The sequence below is a fragment of the Ambystoma mexicanum genome, chromosome 4q (genome assembly GCF_040938575.1).
Source record: "Ambystoma mexicanum isolate Mex_15411 chromosome 4q, UKY_AmexF1_1, whole genome shotgun sequence".
NCBI classification, from domain to species: domain Eukaryota; kingdom Metazoa; phylum Chordata; class Amphibia; order Caudata; family Ambystomatidae; genus Ambystoma; species Ambystoma mexicanum.
In genome coordinates, this window is record NC_090928.1 from 1,266,324,058 (window position 1) to 1,266,344,950 (window position 20,893).

The 20,893-nt window shown below is 48.2% G+C and overlaps 1 protein-coding gene across 3 annotated transcripts in view; it reads right to left on the reverse strand.

Moving 5' to 3' along the window:
• The window catches only part of CUL9 (cullin 9), a 1,917,728-nt gene that overhangs the window by 530,682 nt on the left and 1,366,153 nt on the right, over positions 1-20,893 (reverse strand). For all 3 annotated transcript variants that reach the window (XM_069608881.1, XM_069608880.1, XM_069608879.1), the window contains exon 30: positions 13,608-13,864. In XM_069608881.1, the coding sequence (XP_069464982.1) occupies positions 13,608-13,864 (257 nt within the window). The remainder of the gene's footprint in view (positions 1-13,607; positions 13,865-20,893) is intronic.

Sequence of the window (20,893 nt, forward strand, 5' to 3'; positions counted from 1 at the left end):
TTGACGGCCCACCACAGAAGGTCCCGGGCGACCGAGGGCGGCACCTGAACCGGGTCCGACATCCTGCCGGAGGACTGCGACCATTGCATCTTGAGTGCCCACTGCAAAGATCTCATCCGCAGGCGAGCCTCTGGCACCAGAAGAATGCAGGATGCCATGAGGCCGAGCAACCTCAAGAACTCGAACGCTGGGAGCGTCTGGGCATGCTGAAACTTGTGCACCATCTGCTGAATGTGAAGAGCCCTCACCTGGGGAGGAAAACACTGCCCCAGGGAAGTGTCGAGCACTGCTCCGATGTACTGGAGCCGCTGTGTTGGCGTCAAATGGGACTTCTTTAAATTGAGGGAGAAGCCCAGCCTGTGAAGGGAGTGGCAGATGACGGACAGATGATCCAGGACTTGCTCGGGAGAGCTCCCCCTGATCAACCAATCGTCCAGGTAGGGGTAGACGTGAATCCCCCCCTTGCCTGAGATGCGCTGCCACCACCACCATGAGCTTGGTGAAAACCCTCGGGCGGAGGTCAATCCGAACGGCAGGACCCGAAACTGAAAGTGCGAGTCGCCAACCACGAACCTCAGGTACTTCTTGTGCTTGGGATGGATCGGCACATGGAAGTAAGCATCCTTGAGGTCGAGAGACACCAACCAGTCCTGAAGCTGAAGGGCCTGGAGGACTTGAGAGAGAGTAACCATCTTGAACTTGTCCTTCCTTAGGAGTTTGTTCAAACCGCGCAAGTCCATGATGGGTCTCAATCCCCCGTCTTTCTTCTAAATCAAAAAATAAGGGAAATACCATCCCTTGTTCCTCTCCGCTACAGGCACCAGTTCTATAGCGCCTTTCTCCAGCAGGGCTTGAATTTCCTGCGCAAGGAGCGGATCAGGACTCTGCAAAGAGAGGTTCCCCGGTGGATTGTCGCGATGCCTGTGCCGAAAGGGAAGACAGTAGCTGTGGGTTATGATCTCCAGAACCCACACATCTGAAGTAATGGAACGCCACTCTACAAGATGCTGCGCCAGCCTTCCCCCAACCGGCGAACCATGGGGCATGGCCTCATGACTGAGTGGTAGCGGCTGCGGCGTTACCTGAGGGCAAAGAGGCAACTGCCCGAGCGGCCTTGGCACCACGGGTACCCTGTCTTCCACCTCTGGTACCCCTGCGTTGGCCTCTTTGACTGCCAGCTCCTCTCCCTTTACTGAAGGCCGAGTAATAGCGAAAGGAACCACCCCTCCATTGCTGTCCCCTAGGACGAAAAGGCTGAGGTTGGCGAACTGCAGCGCCCAACGACTTCGCTGCAGCTTTTGAGGTCTGCAACCTCTCAAGGCTCTCGTCAGCCTTGCTACCAAAAAGGTGCTCACCGTCAAAGGGCATGTTGAGGAGCCGGGACTGCACATCAGGAGCAAACCCCGACTTCCGCAACCACGCAAACCTGCGTATCACGGTGCTCGCCGCCATGGACCTGCTGACGCATTCAGCCAAGTCCAAACCCGACTGAACAGACTCACACATGGCATCCTTACCATCCTGGACCATAGCAAGGAAACCATCCCGTTCGTCCCCTTCGGGAATATGTTCAGCCGCTAACGCAACACAGTTCCACAGAGTGTGTGTGAAACGAGACAAGGCACAAATGGAGTTGGCCGCCTGAAGCGCCATACCACCAGAAGAAAACACTTTCTTCGCCCAGCCATCAAAACGTTTGTCGTCCCTATCAGGAGGGATGGTAGGGTACGACGCCTGCTTTGCCGGGGCCGTGGCCGCCTGCACCACCAAACTCTCTGGAGTGGGGTGCCTGGTCAAGTAGCAGGGGTCGCTACTGGCTGGACGGTATTTTCGCGACAAGGACCTGCCCAGCGCCGGGAGACTCTCCGGAGCAGTCCAAGCCGCCGCCACCCTTCTCTGTAAAGCCATATGGAACGGCAGTACCGGGTCAGTTGAGGGACCAACATCAAGGATGTCCGTGAGATCATCCTGCACAAACTCCCCTGGGGGAGCAGACCATCCCAAGTACTCAGAAACCCTAGCCATAAGGCATCGGTACGAGGAATCGGCATGAGAGCCAGGCTCAGGCCTACAAAACTCCACCTCCGGAGAGGTGTCCAGTCCACTGGCATCATGCAGTGACTGCCTCAAATCGTCAAACTGACTATGGCCCGAGACAATTTCATCTGGAACCTGACTAGGAACCAGGCCATCAGAAGCCTCATCCGCCTCTGAAATATATTCCAGGTGGCGAAAAGAAGGCACCCGAGAGTGCTTGCTCTTAACCAGAGCCTTCCTAGGGGGTTCCCCCATGCCACGGGGTACCTCCGACACCCCGGCCTCGAAAGGCGTCGAGGGCGTTGAGTGAATCGGCGCCGGCGTCGAGAGAACAGGCATCGGTGCCGAGAGGATCAGCGTCGACGTCAGATGAAGCGCCGCCAGCATCGACGGCGTCAACACAGTCCTCGAAGCCGGAGCTCCGAGCGTGTCCTTCGACGACCTGAGCATCGACGGCTTTGATGACTTCCTCGGAGCCTCGAGAAAGCCTGTCGACGCCCTCGACGTCGATGTCTTCTTCGAAGACATCACAGGTGCACACGGTCTCGAACGCGTCGAGGACGGGGACCTGGAACGGGTACGTCGAGAACGAGTTCCCTTGTCCGAACGGGACCTCTCAAGAATCGCCAGCATTTGCTTCCCGAAGGAAGCCCATTCCTCCGGCGTCGCACGGCTGGTGGGGTAAGCGACGTGCCGGGCAGAGTCCTCCGAAGAGGACCTGGAAGACGACCAGTGTTGGCGCTTCCCAGAATGCCTCGAAGAGGCTGAGGAGTGGCGAGACCGACTCCTAGAAGGAGACCCACGAGACTTCCGACGATGACGCAGAGAGTCTTCTCTCTAATCATCCGTCGAAAGCTCTGCAGACTTCGACTTCCGGGGCTTGGACACCCGACCTACCGACAACAACTTCTTACATTCACGTAAGGCTTTGGACGTGAGCGACTGGCAGTCGATACAGTCATCCGTGTCGTGGGCCTCCCGAAGGCACCAGAGGCAGGCGTCGTGCGAGTCCGTCACCGACATCTTGGACCCACACTCCCTGCACTTCTTGAAGCCCGGACGCGGGGTCGAAGACGAAGTAGAAGACATCTTCACACGAAGGATTTTCACAAAAACGAACAGGTTCAAAGATCCGAGAAGAACAGAACTCCAAAGAGTCGAGGCGTTAACCGGGATTGACGAAGCAACACGTTCGCGGAAAAAACGGAACTGAGGCTACGGGCGTCGATCACATCGGATGACGTCGGACGTCCTCGACGACGGCGCATCGAGGTCATCGACGCAGACGCCGAAAAAAGTTTCCGAAGCATCACAGCTGTGGTGATTACATGTCATAGATATGGAATATGTCGGAGGACCCAATCCCCTCGAAATTATTATTTGTGGGTTGAGGGAACATTGCAGGGGGAAATTCTAACTTGGGTGCTATCTTTCCTAAATCAAAATGTGCTCCTATTCTGCTGTGCTGTGCGTATGTTCCACTAGCAGGTTAAACCCAGTGCATTGCTCACTTTGTAATTATCACCCCATTGGTGATTGCTGCCCCATATTAAAAAGTGTATGATTTCTTTTAGATTTAAAATAAATAAATATTGTATTTTACCAACCAGCCTGGTTCATGGTCCATTGTGACCCAAGATATTTGAAAAGGGGGTGCGATATGAGTGGTGTACCATCTCAATATTGAATCAATATAAAAAGATGAGCATTTCAGTCGTGCGCTGCATACTCGGCCGAGACCAAGGTGTGTGTCGCCTGATTGAAATCCTCAACACTGCCCAGTCTCTGGGTGTTCCAGTTGGTGACACAAGTAGAGGGCGCAGAGGGTAGAGAGAGAGACGCACGTAGGAGCTCTGCATCTCAATCAAAAGCTTGCTTAAAGGGACAGCAGCTCCTTTTAGTCAGATTTTCCCAACCCGCCTGAGGATGCAAGCTACTAGTTGAGAGAATGGATGACAGAGATGTAGCACGAGTTTCTCACCTGAACCTTATTCTAATGTGAAAGGAAACCGATGAATTAATATACGGTCCTGTCTCTGAGTTGCTTCAAAAGGTTGAGGACTTGAGAAATTAACACCATATCTAGCCTGATACTTGAATAAGGTCCATGTTTCCTAAGCAGAATCCAAATATTGAGGTTTTGTTCATGGAGTTGCATGGAAAAGTGTCAGGACCAGTCGGCCTGCAGTTGACTCTGCCGGGAGGATGCTGAAGCCTGACAACTTAGCAGCTACAGAAGCAAATGTGTACACCTTGCAAGGAACTCATTCCTGCAGCATTGGTGCTGTGATGTAGCTCCCCGTACCACGTATTCCCTGCCTCCTGACCCTCTGACAGCCGCTCGTAGTATATGCGAGGGCCGCTCTTGCACCCACTGCCTTTTTATCCTTCTGCTCGGCTGCAGCAGTCACTCTGTATATAGGCAGCCTTTTCTGCTCCTCTTGCCTCCAACCAGTAATAACCACCAACAAACTGCAGCAGTCTCTTGTTCCTCTAACCTCTACACGGCATGATCCTAACTGTAACTGGTCCTAGCATATGTGGCCACTGCTCTAAGCATCCATGCTGTCGGCCTAGTCCCTCTCCCTGGAAGGAACTCCTGAAATACAATGTCGTCCTCTTAGTCCCTGCTAGATTTATACTGGCCCATGTGGTTGGCCTCTGAAATTTCCACAGACTGGTATCTATGTGAGGGATTGTATACAAAACTAGGAAAAATCCTTAAGTGAAGCTCCAATTGTCCATTTTCTGTCTAGCCTACTAGCTACTGTACTTTAATCCTATGTAGTTTCCCCTTAGCTTTAGGACCAGCCTCCACTTTGCCATATTCTTTCCGGCCCACAGAACCACCCTCTTTGGTATATTCAGTGGCATTACTCTTGACGAATGCCAGAAAATATGAAGAGGAATTGGCTTGCCAACCAGGTGCATGCCTAATAGTAACTCACTAACACAGACCCTGGGGTAGGCTTCACTTCTCTGTACTTGAGAAGGGTGTGGTGTTGCTCAGGGGTCTGGACTGCTGTAGTAAACTCATGTGAAAAGCCTGTTGGGTCTGTTCTTCACAGAAAGTTTAAATGTGCTGAACACTAGCAAATTGGTTGACCATCAAGAGTTGGAATTGGTGGCCCCTTCTGAGGAAGCCGAGTTTACACTATGCTGCCAATATTGCTATTTAATCTGAAAGTTGGATCCAATGCTTCGTCTAATCTTTGCTGCTGCAACTGGGCAAGACCCATCTAATGGCATAGATCTATAGATCCCCTCAAGGAGCTGACGGTACTGGCAAGGAACAAGTTACTTACCTGTAACTGGTGTTCTCCAGCATGGGTCTGGCATGGATCCACATGCTCATGAATATTCCCCGTCGTCAGCGTGGGAATCCTCGGTAAAGAAAAAATCAGTTTCAGTTTCGTTTCTGAACTGTCTTTCTACTAGTAACCAATCACTGGTCTCTGGGTCATACTGCCCCCAGCCAATGACTGCCCTCTACCTAAGCCCCTCCTCTGGCAGCCATCTTCAGATTTGGTAGCACGTAAAGTGGCAGAAGGACCAGGAGAAGAGCTGCAGAGGGGTAGGAGGGAGGGTGCGCATGTGAATCCATGCCAGACCCATGCTGGAGAACAACAGTTAAAGGTAAGTAACTTGTTCCTTCTCCAGCATGGGTTCTGGCATGGACTCACATGCTCATGAATATAAGAATACATAGCAGTACACACATGCACAACCACGGGAGGTGGCAAGGCTCAACATTAAGCAACTCTTAGCTCCTCACCAGGCCCACCTTCAGGCGAACAGGTTGCGCAGCACTGCCTGGCCGACCCTGGACTCCTCCCTGGAATCCCTGTCGACGCAGTAGAATCTCGTGAAGGTGTGCGTCGACCTCCACGTAGCAGCCCTGCAGATGTCCAGCAGGGGTACACCAGACAAGAACGCTGTGGTAGCAGTGATCGCTCTGGTCAAATGGGCTCTCGGACGGCCGGGCAACGGTCGGTTTGCCAACCGGTGACAGTGCATGATGCAGCCGGAGAGCCATCTGGAAATGGAAGCCTTCTAGAGGGCCTTCCCTTGGATCACAGGTCCAAAGTTCACAAACAGTTGTGATGTCTTCCGAAGGCTCTTTGTGCGGTCAACGTAGAACTTCAGCGTTCTAGCTACATCCAGCGAGTGCAAAGTCCTCTCAGCCGGCGACGAAGGCGACGGGAAGAAAACAGGTAACACCAAGGGCTCGTTGTGATGGAAGTCCGACGGCACCTTGGGCATGAAGGAGGGGTGTGTCCTCAGCACCACCCTTGTCTCATGGAAAGTGAGGTATGGGGGTTTACAGGAGGGGACCTGGATCTCTCACACTCGTCGTGCGGAGGTGATGGCCACAAGAAACGCAGTCTTTCACGATAGGAACTTCAACGGTGCTGAATGCAGAGGCTAGAATGGCGGCCCAATGAGCCTGCGCAGCACCACGTTGAGCTCCCACGCCGGGGCTGGAGCCTTCACCGGTGGGAATGATCGGAACAGTCCTTTCATAAACTCCTTCACCAGGCGATGGACCACAGAGATGATCGCCCCGGAGTTCTGGTGTAGCTGGAAATCGCAGCTAGATGTATCTTGATGGAGGCGTGCGCTAGCCCCGCCTTGGCCAGCGACAGTAGGTGCAGCAGCAACTGAGGGGCCGTAATCCTCAGAGGGTTAACCTTCTGTACACGGCACCACACAGAGAACCTCTTCCACTTATGTCCATGGCACTTGAGAGTCGAGGACGCCCTGGCCTTTGCAAGCACCTCCTTGCAGTCCGCCGGGATATCTTACCCTGCAAACTCTAGTGCTGCAGGAGCCAGGCCTGCAAGTTCAGCGACCCCAGGTCATGGTGGAGGATGGCACCTCCTTCTCTGGCGAGGAGATCTGAGTCCGTCGGCAGTTTGACTGGGGGGGGCGCTGACATGTCCAGAAGGTCCGGGAACCAGATCTGCTTTGGCCACGCCGGTGCGACGAGGATTATCCTGCACCGGGAGCGTCTGAGTTGATTGATGAGTCGCAGCAGCAACGGCAACGGTCGGAATGCATACAGGAACAGGCCGTCCCAGGGGAATGAAGAGGCATCGGCCATGCTCCCCGGCTGGGGAAACCTGCTGGCGAACCTCCGGCACTTGGTGTTCAGCGCCGTCGCGAATAGGTCGATCTGGGGATTGCCCCATCGTTGGAATAGCAGATCCACTTGATCCTGCCGCAGTTCCCACTGGTGGCACGAGCGCAGCTCACTGCCGAGTGAGTTGGCGATAGTGTTCTTTATTCCTGCCATGTGGAAGGATACCAGAAACATCCCTTGGGCGACTGCAGAGTTTCTATTTTCTACTTGAAATGATGAAATAAATATACACACCCATATAGATGCTGCTCGATTGTAATTAATTGACATAGAGGATGTACATTTATTTTCAACAACAGATAGACTGTGAGCATGCTGGATTTTTCGTCCAATCACGAGACTGTGATAATTTTAAAAGTCATGTTTTTTAGATCCATGTAATAGCTCAATGGACCTACATTACCCACCATTAGATATGTTTAAAAATAGAGGTTCCGACTTAGTCTTTTAGACTCTACCCTGTTTTACGAATATCGCGCATTATATCGCGTCAAAAGTAAACATTGTGACGTCACGACGTTGTCACGCATTGACATCATTACGCAATATAAACATTACGACGGCCATTTTTCTCAGTTGCCGTTCGTATGAGCATCACCACAGGATACATGCACAAGGGCGTCCCCTTTTCAGGTAAGCTGTGTTAGAACCTTATACTCACCACATGGAATGATTCAATAGCGTTTTTTCTAATTGGTAAGAATAGCCTCTGAGGAACCTCTTTCCGTCTACAGGGCCCACGTTACTTCTGCTTGTGCTGCTAAGACCCACTACAGGATTACAGAGCTTAAATAAAGTCGGAGATTATCCAAAATCCTGACTACGACCTGCAGATCAGGTAATTACTAATACCCTTTTTCTAATGGACATGTTTGAGAATACAAACGTGGTTGTTTATATCTAATACCCTTACTTCACTACGGTAGGGACTTAAAGCCCCTTTTTTATTATTTTTTTAGGATTGACAAGAACATACTAATCAGGATGGAACTTGAATTTCAAATTGAGAGCATTCAAATTGGGAGCATACTAAGACACTAACAGGTGATTATATATAAGGAAATATCCAGTCATGACAGAAAGGTATTACGATATATCATGATGATTAAAATAACAATATACTTTTTACTGTTGACACAGATAAACTGAAGAAATAACAAGTCTAGTAGACATCTTCTGAAGAAGGGGCTCTATTGACCCCGAAAACGCATAAAGCATACTGTACTTTGAAGACTTTGGCTCTGTCTGCTAAGACGCATTTAACATATCACATATTACATATTACTGTGAACGTTGGGCTATGAGTTAAAATCAAGTACAAACTGTCTACTATAAGCCACATGAATTGTAAATGGAAGATTTTGGTTGTCTGGACTATAAAAAACAGTTACTATTTGTACCATGTACTGTAAAAAACAGTTTACTTTATGTTATATATGTTGGTGATGAACTGATACAAATTGAATGTTGAATTATTGTTTGTCTAAATTAACCCCAACTGGGGTATAGAACTCATGGATGACAAAATCATCCCTTTATAAAGTTTTATTTTGAAATTACGCAAGAGAATTTGGTTTGTTTTTTCAACTACAGGGTGTGCAAGGGACGGGAGTGTTCCACAAAGGTTGTGGACACCTGCTGTTTTCACATAGTCTGGTACAACCCAGTGTCAGGGTTGATATTATCCCCTGCACCCCGCTGTATCTTAATACTTTTACTCAATTTAAATAAGAGGTGTGCGCTAGGCAAAATAGTTTTAACTAGCGTCTTTATGAGTCCAAGAAACAATACTGTGAAGCACTACGTCTACCGACGGCCAGATGGAACCTTCTTAAGTGCACATTTCCTTTACCCTTAATGTGGTCAGACAAGCATGATTCATTCACTTGAAAGCATTTTTGTGCTTCAACTTCACAACCTTTCTCATAGGCAGCAGTTTAATGCAAGCCTTCACAATTACATATAAAACCTGTGGCACAAGCTAAAGTTCTAGTTTACTGCCTAGAAAACCAGGGACCTTAGGGGAAACCAAGGAAAATGTCCAGAGGTATCTCAAGAGTCACTTTGGGAGTGCTCCAGGTAAATTCTAAAGTTCCCATTAGGATTTAACGGGAGAAAGTCAGTAGGCACAGTGACAGATATGAGGAAAAGAAAGGTAAGTACCAGTTATTCCATACAGGTGCAGAAATGGTGGCAACCATCTACATGGAATGCCAGGAGACCGTCATGAAGAACCACAGTGCCAATAGATGTCCATAGCAAAACACAGTTGAAGGGAACCTGCAGAACCCAACTACCGCAGACCATGTAGACCTTTGTGAGTAAGTATCCCAAATAACTGTAGGGGAGGCAGTATGACACTGACACAAAAGGTACAACTTGTAAAACCTTTATTAAAGTTCCTAGGTTTGGAAAAACTCCTATTCTGACCTACAACTAGGATGGGAGTAGTCTCGACCGTCAAATAATAAAACAATCCTAGTGACGGCCGTCAAATCAAAATGGCCTCTGCTAACAAAACCTAATGCCTGCCATATCTCTTGTACAAAAAGTGTATAAGGAGATATGTATGTAAAGGAAAATTACTGTTCAAATATAAAGAATAAATGTGGCTGAATCAGCTCTCCTCCCCACATTAGACAGCACGGACTAAGGCGGTCCCCTCAGGCAGGATGACACACACGGACACTCAGGTTTTCAACACAAAACAGTTCAAGATGTGGATCGAGTCCCAACTGGCCCTCCATGTTAAAGTATCTCCTCCCAGACTTCCAAATAACGTTCCTACAAAACGTTAACGTTGGTCCCCCCTCTGTCGTGCTCAGACCTTTCATAAAAAAAGTTCAACCATGCTGGCAGGGGCTCCCTTCCCCAAGCTTATTACACTTCGGGTCTCCCTCGGTCGGGCTCAGACCATTTTCATATGTCGAAGACTTTCAAATGTGCGTGGCTTTCTTTACAGACCTCCGCAGGACCACTTCGACTCAAAATTCAATGTTCAACTTTTAACCTAGGGTGAAGGCGAGAGTAAACTTTGTTCACTTTCGCTTTTACAGTTCATTCACTTTATCTCTACAAACAATGCACCTTTCACAGAGGCTTTCGAGTGGGCTACTTCCTTTCGCTGGACCACTCCGTGACTCAGTATCGCTGATTTCGCACCTGTCCTTACTTCAAATTTCATTCACAGGTCTGCCTTTCCTCACGTCTCATTCACACACGTGCAGTGTGCGTTTCTTTCTTGGTTTTACGATTTCCATTTCACAAGTCAAGGTTACTACCACAGGCTTGGCCTCGCCTTCCCAACTCTGCATTTCAACCGGGAGGGTCGCTGGCGTCCTTGAAACACAATGCAGCCTTCTATGGTGGGATCTGGCCTTCAACACGAGTCTTTTGTGGCCTTTTGGAGGCAACCACCTTCTGTAGGGAACTCCTGGGGCTTTCGACCCGCTGCTCTCGTCCCTTGGTCAGTTGCTCTGTTCTAGTAGGTTTGCTTTAGTTCGGGAAGTTATGCTCATACTCGTGTTCCATCTTGCTCAGACTGTCTCTAGGTTCCGCCTTTTATCCATGTGAGGTGAGCTAATTGGTATCAGGTGTATGCACTTAAAAGTCAAGGGCCTGATACCAATTAGAGGGACATGTCCAGTACGATGTATAAGAGTTAGTCTTGTTACTCTCAGCCACCTCTTCCTCAGCCCAGTTTTTGTGTAGAAAGCAGAGGGTGGGGGTGGGGCAAGAGGTGGAGGGGGAGTTGGGACATCAGAGAATCCTAAAGAATAGGAGGGGTTATGGGCACAAAGAAGGGGGGAATAACGAGTCTCACCATTGGCTGCCTCACCCGTACTACCCGAAGACCCCTCAAACCCAGGTGATCCTCCCTCACTGGTCCACCCCCAAGAACTGGATCCAAAAGCGATGGCCGTGTCCTGGTCACCTGGATGACAAGTCCCAGAGGACTAGCGGGTGAGACACCCTTTGGTTTCTCACATAACCCACCAACCCAGTGCTCAGACGCAAGTACTCAGTGTCATGGTTCTTGAAAAGACAGTTCAGGAAAGCCAAAACAACCCGGAGAGTACAGCTTTTCTTTTACAGAAGTGGTTTACAAGATCTGGTCACAGTGTGATATGATATAAACCCCAGATCAACGTCGACCCATAAAGTGGAAAAGATGTATAATCAGTGTTCCCAGGAATGAATGGCTCCTAGAAGACTAGAGATATCGGCAAAGCAAATCATAATGTCTTCATCGAAAAAAGATGGCAGCACACTACAGAAGAGGATGGAGGAGGCTACCCAGGATGGCCCAAACTAACAGGAGAGGTCGGTTCTGGGCAAAGGCAGCTACCTTTCTACCTTCCTCACATGGACATTTCACCACATTTATTCAGGACATTTTTATGGGGGGGCATACCCATTTTCTACCGCCCCCAACCCTCAAACTTCATTTTTTTCCTACTCCTTGACCACGCACACTGTACAAATGCTGCAATAAATGTTATGGCAGAGCTGTGGGGAAATGGGTGGGGGATACCACTTCCTACACCAAGGTAAACAACCAAATTATTAAAACAAGGAAGACAGCGGTGAAACGGCCCAGAGACTGTCCCAGAATGGAACTATGTATGGCCTAGCCATCCCTTCAATCGCAAACAATGGCTCCTAACAAAGGTTGTGGAGCCCAGCCAATCAGGGTGGCCTATAAAATGATAAACATTCAGGTACCCCTGGGTCTGGACTAAACAGTGAGTACATGTGTGCACAGCAGCCAGTGTAGGCCTGCCTCGTTGCTTCCACAGATAAAGAGAAAACAAACAAAAACTAAATGAGCGAAAGATACATTAGTAATCCAATGGCTACCAATAAAGGTACATTGGGCTACTAATGCAGTAAATCGGCTTGCACCCTTTGCAAAGAAAAAAAATCAAAAACTACATTTGTTTTAGGGACAAGGCTAGTGGCAGCTGTAGGGTAATCAAATCAACCAATTTGCAAAATGAAGTGCTTAAAAAAGCACCGTCGTGCTAGGAGCAATATGGACTACAATGGGACACTATACTCAAAAAGGGCTGCAGTAGTAGGCAGACTTCTGTAGCAGTCCATTTAGCCACAAAAAAGGTCAGAGATTCAAACCATAACGCAGGGAAAAAACTAAAGCTTGGGTGTCTCTAAAAAGAGACAAAAGAACTCCCAACAATGCAATCTTGCTGTAAGACTGACCGTTGCAGCCTGTGAGCCTCACTGACAGTTCAGTTGGACCTTATGGACATATTGGAACGTATGACCCCACAAGTTTACGATTTGACACAATTAAGGCCCAAGAAAAATGTCTGTAACAGAGGTGACTAACTGAAAGTGTCACATCAGAACACTAAAAGACTCTCTTATCAAACCAACGGGTGGGAGCACAACAAGCATGAATCTTCAGAGCAGAATATAAAGGTTGATGTACACGCTCCTTATATTATATGCGTGTTACACAGCATCCTAGCCATCCCATTTCTATCCCACGACTTGCCTCAACTCTCCAGCTAGGTCTACCATTAGGTGAGCCAAGGAAAGCTTGCAGGATGTCTTGTTCCATAGCAGTGGGCCAGTCAGCCTCCTACCTGACCAGGCAACCAGTCTAATATTCTGCATGATGGATTCAAATAAGATTACAGAAATAATCTTGATCTCAGTTAGCATGAAGGCAGCCAGTGCTGGCCATTGGAAAATAATACTTTTTGTTTTATTTGTATTATATTTACATTATTGTATTATATATAATTATAATTATATTGTAAATAATAAATATATAATTGTATTATATTATTGTATGATATTTACAAAATGACTTTTGTAAATATGACTTTTCTGTGATTTCTCTCCCAGTTCCACTTTGTTTCTGATTCACATGTATGTATATATTATGCATGTACATGATTACTCCCCGTTGTAAATATAACTTAACTGCATTATGTAAATAATGGCCGGTCAAGTGGCACAGCGAGTAGAGCGCTCGCTTTGGCATCAGTGCAGAGCCTGCGAACGCAGGTTCGAATCCCGGCAGCGCCAAACTCAGCGTTTCATCCTTCCGAGGTCGATAAATGAGCACCACACACCGTGGGTAATAATAAGCAGCGCTCAGATACCTGAGGGTTCGTAGCGCTATATAAATGCCAAATTATTATTATTTATTATTAAATGTACTTTTTATGTGTAACTAAGCTGTGAGTGATCTTATGCTATGCGCCCGTATACCCATGGTTCTCGTGCGCAATACAAGTAATAAACAAATAAACAAACAAACCACAGATTCAAGTACATGGAAGAACCACATCAAATGTAGTATCATTGTATATACCAGAAATCTTTTAAGCAAATGGATCACAAACATTCTATCCATATATGCTACTGAGTAAAGAGACTGTGCATTTAGCTTCACCTGCAGGAAGAGAGCTTGGACTTATCACTCTGTTGCCTTCTCTCTGGAGTCTGGAACACAATGTGGGCCTGGCCCTTGTGTGGAGTAGTGGGGTCTTTGGAGATGTACTCAAGGATGTGAGGACTTTCGTCGTTGCGGCGGACGTAGCCCTGGTTGATGAGGTGCATCACACAGGACAGGACGTCTGTGTGACTGCTGCAGAAGCTAAGGAATTTGAGTGGAACCCGTGACTCCCACTTTTGGCAGGCATCAATCACCTGTGGAAAAAGAAGAATCAATATAACCAAACAAGCCAGGGCCACCGTCTCCATACAGGTGAATAGTTGCAATGTTTTTCAGAACCTCTTGCCTATACCAGTGAAGCTTTCCATCAAAGTAACTTTACACACTGCACACTTTACTTGGTGTAATTAGTGTGTCTGGGTCTATTGGTTGGCATTTCTTAGATGTTTCACTTAGTCCATGCACCTTGTATCCCACTTCTCCCACCACTGTCAGGAGAGTTCTCTACTGGTATACGGTTCGGAGTGACCAACCTTGGTGGATTTACAAACTTCTCACTGGTAATTTAATTGAGCAGTAACAATTAGACAAAGGAAGGGCAGAGACTGGTAAAAAGTACAGATCACCTATCCAAGCAACAGGCTGTCCATCACATGGACCATTGCTCATCAATCATCTCAGTTGAGTACCGCTTTTTAGGAACTGGGGGGAGGTGGCGGTTCAAATGTTTTACTGAAGTTCTCCTGTTAAGTGAAACTTGTTTTTGCAGCTTTCATATTTACTTCATTGGGACCACTAGCATATCTGCAGACAATTTGGTGCTGTGAGGGGTCAGAAATGCAAGAAGGACACAAAGTGGTAGCTTTCTCAATGTTTGCCATCTTTATTAAAATAAAGAGGGGTGAGATAAATGCCTCTCTGTCCCTATCCTAACAAGAATGTTCCTACTTGGTAAACTAAGACTAAGGAAAACAAATGACTGTCCAAATGTATCTGACCCTCACACTAATACATATAACCAAAGTGTACAGTAAATAAGTCTTCCTTTCCCCTGGATCCATTCCGGAAGTCCTCTGCAAAGAGTTTGATTCAACACAGTTCTATACAGTTCACCACAAAATGTCTTACATTCATTATGTTCTTCCACTTGGCAAAGTAAATGTCTCTTTCACAAAAACACGTGTTTCAAAATAAAAGCAACTGTTTCCTCCACAAAGTGTTCTTCCCAGGATGTAAAACAGATATAGGGATACCACAATATACTTCCAATGGAATACCTTTGTCAGGACAGCACAGCAAATGTCTTGTTGTACAGGATGATAAGTGTTAACAGTTTCTTTCCACAACACCTTTTTTGCAACAACCACACTTCTAGATAACAACCCTCTCTTTCCTGGTATACTCACCTGCCAGGTCTAACCACAATTGATCCCTATACTGGTTTACTCGCCTGCCAGGAAGAAAAATTCCTACACCTATAATTGGTATTTTCTGGTAGTGGCAATATTTGTTCCAAGGTTCTCCTCACCAGCAGAGACTGGGCGGTAGATCTCTTTCCTCTGCAGGCACCTCCCTCTGGAATGGCATCTCTGCCACTCTCTGCCGTGAGCCGGACCTCCTTAAGTTCCGGAAGCTCCTCAAGACCTTCCTTTTCTCCTCTTTTGCCTCTCCCCTGCTAACCGTTCCCACTTCTTTTTCTCACTGCCTTCCCTAAGTTATCCTTCCCTTCCTCCTGTTCAGTTACGTTGACTGGCTGCCTGGTGCTCCTCCGATTCATATACGACACCTGGCCACCCCCTGCCCAGTACATAGCACTTGACTTCGGACCCTCCTTCACTACCACCTGGCCTTCCTTGCACTTCAGGGGCATGTTCCCCTTGGAGGTCCCGTCTTCCTTGCACTTAACCCAGGGCACTGTTCCACTGGGTGCACTTCTCCCCCTTCCCCTCCTCTGCACTTCTTGTCTGCGCACGATCTAAATGATACTAGGCCTATTAAGATCGTTTGTCTTGTTCTCCTCAGTTTTCCCCTCCCTGCCTGGTTGCGCCTTGAAACACTTGTGTATAGGCGCATTATAAATAACCAATCAATCACTCAGTATCCCATGAGAGGAGAATTGAACAATTGCTGCCCGTCTTTATAGTCCCTTGACTCTTAGCAATGTGAGTTACAGGTTTCCTCAGAATGGCATCTCAAGGAAGGAAAACTGCGCCCACGTTGGCCTTCCATATCATAGTCTCTTAACTGTTGGCAATATGGGTTACAGGTTTCCCCAAGTTGATCTCTCATAAAAGGAGAATTGCACCATTATTGCCTTTTTACTCAACTTGTTTGGTATCCAAAATGATCTGTTACTGCAAGATTTTCTGCTCTGAGAGTCCCATGGTTACCTTCCCCTTCAGGCCAACTCAACGGTCTCCTTCGGTATCTCTGCTTCACTCCTTGCTGCTGCGGCGGACCTTCTTCAGTCTCACCATTCTGTTGACAGCTCCCACGTAGCTTTAGCTGTCTGCACAGCCCTTCACCCAAGCTCCACAGGCTCAGTTTGGTCTCTGCGTTCTCCCACACACCTGAACAACTCACATTGGGAGCACATGTCCCACATGACTGGGCTTCTCTCCCCGCTGCCGTCCATGGCTCTGCTTCCTACTGCGTGTACTCTGCAAAACCGCATTACTTAGCTTCTTGCGACGGCTTCTGCTGACACTCTTCATTCTGCAGCAACCACTTTTCGGCCGTCTAGGACCTTGTTAGGGAGAATTCTCATTTATGGCTAATTGCCCTCACCTAGTGAGTCCCCCAGCAGCTTTGCTGGACTTATGGAGTTTATTTTTTTTCCACCTGGTAAGAGTGAGAGCTTTTCCCCCACTCTTACCTGTGTTTTGCTATGTGTTTCTGTTTTTGTGATTGTGGACTCTGAAGTACACCACTTCAGTAGCCCCCTTCTTTGTGTGTGTCACACAGCACCTTCAGTGCCGTGGCACAGGGTTGTCTTTGAGACTTCCCTCGACTTTATTTCTGAGGCAACTACTGTCCCCCAGAAAAGGGTAAAGTTACCACAGATCCAGTACACCCCATCTTCCATGGAGTACAGGAAAGGGTTAACTCGTATCCCCTTTTATCTCTACCTCCTAGAGCATTGTTTCGCTCTTTTAACATTTAGACTTGGCTGGTGGCAGTGGTATCTACCCTAACTTTTCTACCGCGATTATATTAGATAAACGTGGTACTGTTCTTGGCTATTATATTAGCCTTGAACATAAACCCGCTTGACCAAATCATCTTTCTTTTGGCTCCGGTTGGGTTTATTCGCCATTTCTTTTTGTTAAAGTCCTTCTTGTGTTTTACATTGCGCGGCAAACTAGGTTCGCCTTCTTTGTTCACTGTCTTTTGGCAGGCTTCAGTCCAGAAGCCCTCCTCAAGGCGCCTGGGTGTCTAGGTGGGCTGAATGTGAGGGAGGGGTGTAGTCACCCCCTGCACAGGGTATCCTAGGAAACCCAAGTCGCACTTTGTCATGATTGGCCAGGGTGGTTGTCCGGGCTGGACAACCCCCCCTGCTGGGTGATTCACAGCCAGGCTGCGTGAATGTTTTTTTTTTTTAATAAAAGGCAGGTCTCTTGGGCTAGAAGTCAGAGAGTCGCCACTGGAACTACAAGGAACCGAATAGAAGCGGAGAGAACGATGGCTGCTGCAACTACCCCATACCGGTGAAGCCCTGCTGCAGTCCTGAGCTATCTGCCCTTCAACGACTCAGACGATCCAGTCCGGAGTCTTCTTCCCTTGAGCTTGGTGGGGATAACCAGCTCATCTTCTACAGCCAGAGGATCCTCTTCCGTGGTCGAAATCGCTGCACACTGCTGTAGTGGTCCGGATAGCCACCTGAAGAGCCTCTCCTGTTTTTAAGGAGCGCACCTTTTATTCCGTGTTGCTGCAGCCGGCCTCATCCCTGTGTGGTGCAGACCCCCCTTCAGATGTCCTCCCTTCTCGACGAAGCTCCAGGAATCGTGGGTCTGCAGGAAACCAACAGGAACACTGCCAGGGCACCAGCTGCACCATTGGAACAAGGTACTGTGTTCTGTTGAGGAAACTGGGTGAATCCCCTTTTCTTCATTTCCAAGGCTTGACCTCGTCTTCCCTCCTTCTTATAACTTTTGCTTCCGAACATTGACAATATCGAAGTACTTTTGGCTCAGTTGAATCGTGAACTGTTAGACCGTGTGATCTTCGGCAACTGGCCCCGGCCCTTTGCTTTTTGAACTCCTGTCTCTGAGCGTTTCTTGATTCTGCCTGCCTAACCAAAATATTACCTGTGATTTTTGCCTCCAACTCCCTCTGGGTATCTCAGGTGCTAAGTGTTTTTTTTCATTTCATGTCACGGATACGCGTCTGTTTAGTAGACCGAACTGTCAAAAAGTGATTGCATTCATATCCGCGGTAACGTGTTTTTGTGCCCAACACCGGTTCATTCCAACACAGGGTACTGACCTTGAGACTTACTGTACAAAGTGAATTGGTTAGTTGTAGTATATTTAACGTGTGGTTTTTATTGACGTTTAATAGAAGTGTTGTGTTTATAACGAATGGTTTAAAAATAAATGTACTTATATTTTTCTACCTGAAACCTTGAGTCAGTGTTTGCTTGAGTCACAGTAATTGTGGTCCCTTTGTGTAATCGCAGCTACTGCTCATATACTCTTGAGATAAGCCTGGATGCTCCACCACTGCTACCACTATGACATAGTAGTACAGGCTTGTACCAAAGGTAAAACTTGTATCACCACCTGTGGTCTTAATTGTGTGTAGTGGTCCCTAAGGGCACTGCACGGGATTCTGCCTAACAGACCTTCTCTACTTAATCGGCCTCTCTCCTGACTGCTTCTGCCTCTGATGCTCCTTCCTCCAGCTTTGGCTCATTCTTGCATTTAAAATGTGCCGTTTAGGAGCCTTGCTTTACAACAACTAGACCGTACATTCTTTTCAATAGCACCTCAGATCCTTACCAATTCGTGGTCCTTCTTACTCGTCCCAGTAGCGCAGGCATTATCGAGCCATAAGTCCATAGTGGTTTTGGCTCTTTTACATTAATTTAGTTTTGATTGCTTTGTGAACTAAGAGTTCTCAGAGTTAGGAGGTGTTGTACACGTGGTTTGTGATTTAACACTGGGGGGTTAGGATTTTTACCAAAAACAAAGTCGTGAAAATTAGGGTTAGGATTTATTTAAGACAAAGTCATGAAAATTAGAGGATGTCACATTTAGTTCATGAACACCCAAGGTACAAACAAGTTTCATAGGAGGGACTTGAGAACTAACTATAGGATTCTCATAAGAGGACGAATATCGCACCCCTCACAAAGGAGTGACCACTTCCCCTTGACTGCCATCTCCTCCCATGTGATGCTGCCTCATAATACCACCCCCAGGGTTAGGAACCCGGATGGCACTCACCATTTCTCTCATCTTCTCCAACGCCTTCACTATCACCTACCCTCCCCTCTCTTACAAAAGCTAGAAGAGAAAAGCACACAAAAAGGCATTCTGAGAGCCAAACCTGCCCTACCCATAACAGACACCTATGTCAGTGCAACTTCCAGAGAGGCGTTCACCAACATCCTTTTCTGTCCCTTCTCCAGATCTATGGACTCCTCATCTCATCTCCACTCTAGTTCCCTTTCATATCCTCTCCCATTCATGGTGGCACCAAGTGGGAAGTCCACTTGGCCGGCTTCTCATCATCACGCTGCATCATTAATGTCTACCACACAGGCACTATCCTGATCCAGAGTTCTCAACCCAACCTCCTCCTCCTCCTCTTTGACCGGTGTCTGCCATCCTTCAACAACTTCCTTCCTTCCTTCTTTCCTTCACCTGCCTCTTCCCCCCCTACCACTCTCTCTGCCCCTCCCCCTCCGACTGGGGTAAAGCCCCTGTACTCCACCTCAGAAAACCTTCAAAAGGCGGTGACCACATTCACCTGGCTACTCTTAACGCTGCTCAGCCAACACACACTGCCGACATCTGCCTCCTTCTTGAAGACATTGACCTTGACATTATTGCCCTTACCGAGACATGGTTCAATGCCAGCTCTGCCACTGCTTTTGACTTGCTTCTCCCAGAGGGCTTCAAGATCATCTCCAAGCCACAACCTCACCGTGCTGGCATTGGGGTTGCCTTAATCTTCCCTCAGTGGGTTCCTTCTTCTGTCATTCCCATCCAGCTCTACTCTTACTTTGAGAGCCTGGTCTACAAGTTGGTCATCTCTTCCCCCTCCTCTCTGACCATTGCTACTATCTACAGGCCTCCTGGTGCTACCACCCTGTTCCTCTCTGAATGGGCCGATTTCTGTTCCTCTCTTCTCTCAACCACCTCCAATCTCCTCCTCTTAGGTGTTTTCAACATCCAATTGGACTCCCTGGCACAGTATCCACTCTCTTCTTTGACCTTGCACTTCTCTATCCCTCTCCATTCGGGTCAAACCGACTTGGCTGGACACAACTCTGTACATCCATTCTGACCTCTCCCCCCTCACCCCTTCTGGTCACTCCACTCTCTTGGTCAGACCATTCTCTCATCTTACCTGGGCCAGCCTCAGCCCTCTCCAATGAAACTAGTGTCAGCTGCTGGCTTCGCATCCATCTTTTCCCCCTCCTCCCTCCATCCCCACCCCAGACTCTACCACAGACTCTGCTCTCAACAACCTCCATTTGGCCATTACCAACACCCTTGACATTCTTGCCCCAGTCATGAGGATCCGCCTGAAACCCGCCTCCAAGCGTAATACCTGGCACAACTCTGATCTTGCAGTGCTGAAATGCAGGTGCAGGGCTGTGGAACGAAAGTGGCAAACCTCAGGCTCACCCTCTGACAAACTGGCCTGCCGCCTGCTCCAAAGGCAATACAGACTATCCATCCGTGCCAAGAAACGGGCCCACATCCGGGCACGGGTATCTGGTGCATCCAACAACATGGCTGAACTCTTTAAAATCTGCAGGGAACTAGCCAACCCTTCCGCATTCCTCCCCCCCGCCCCCCATCTTCTGTCCCAGGCCCACTACAATGCACTGGCCACATACTTCAATACCAAAACCCTGGACATCTTGAGCATCCTTGCTAACCCCCCCGCCCAACCCGTCACTCACTCTCTTGCCCCCTAGGGCTTCTCACCCCCTCTCCTTTTCCCCTGTCACACCTGCAGAAGTCACCAGAGATGTCCGCTCAACAAAGGTCTCTTCCAAAAAGGTTTCCCCTTGCTCCTCCAGAACAATCAAGAACAACATTGGCTCC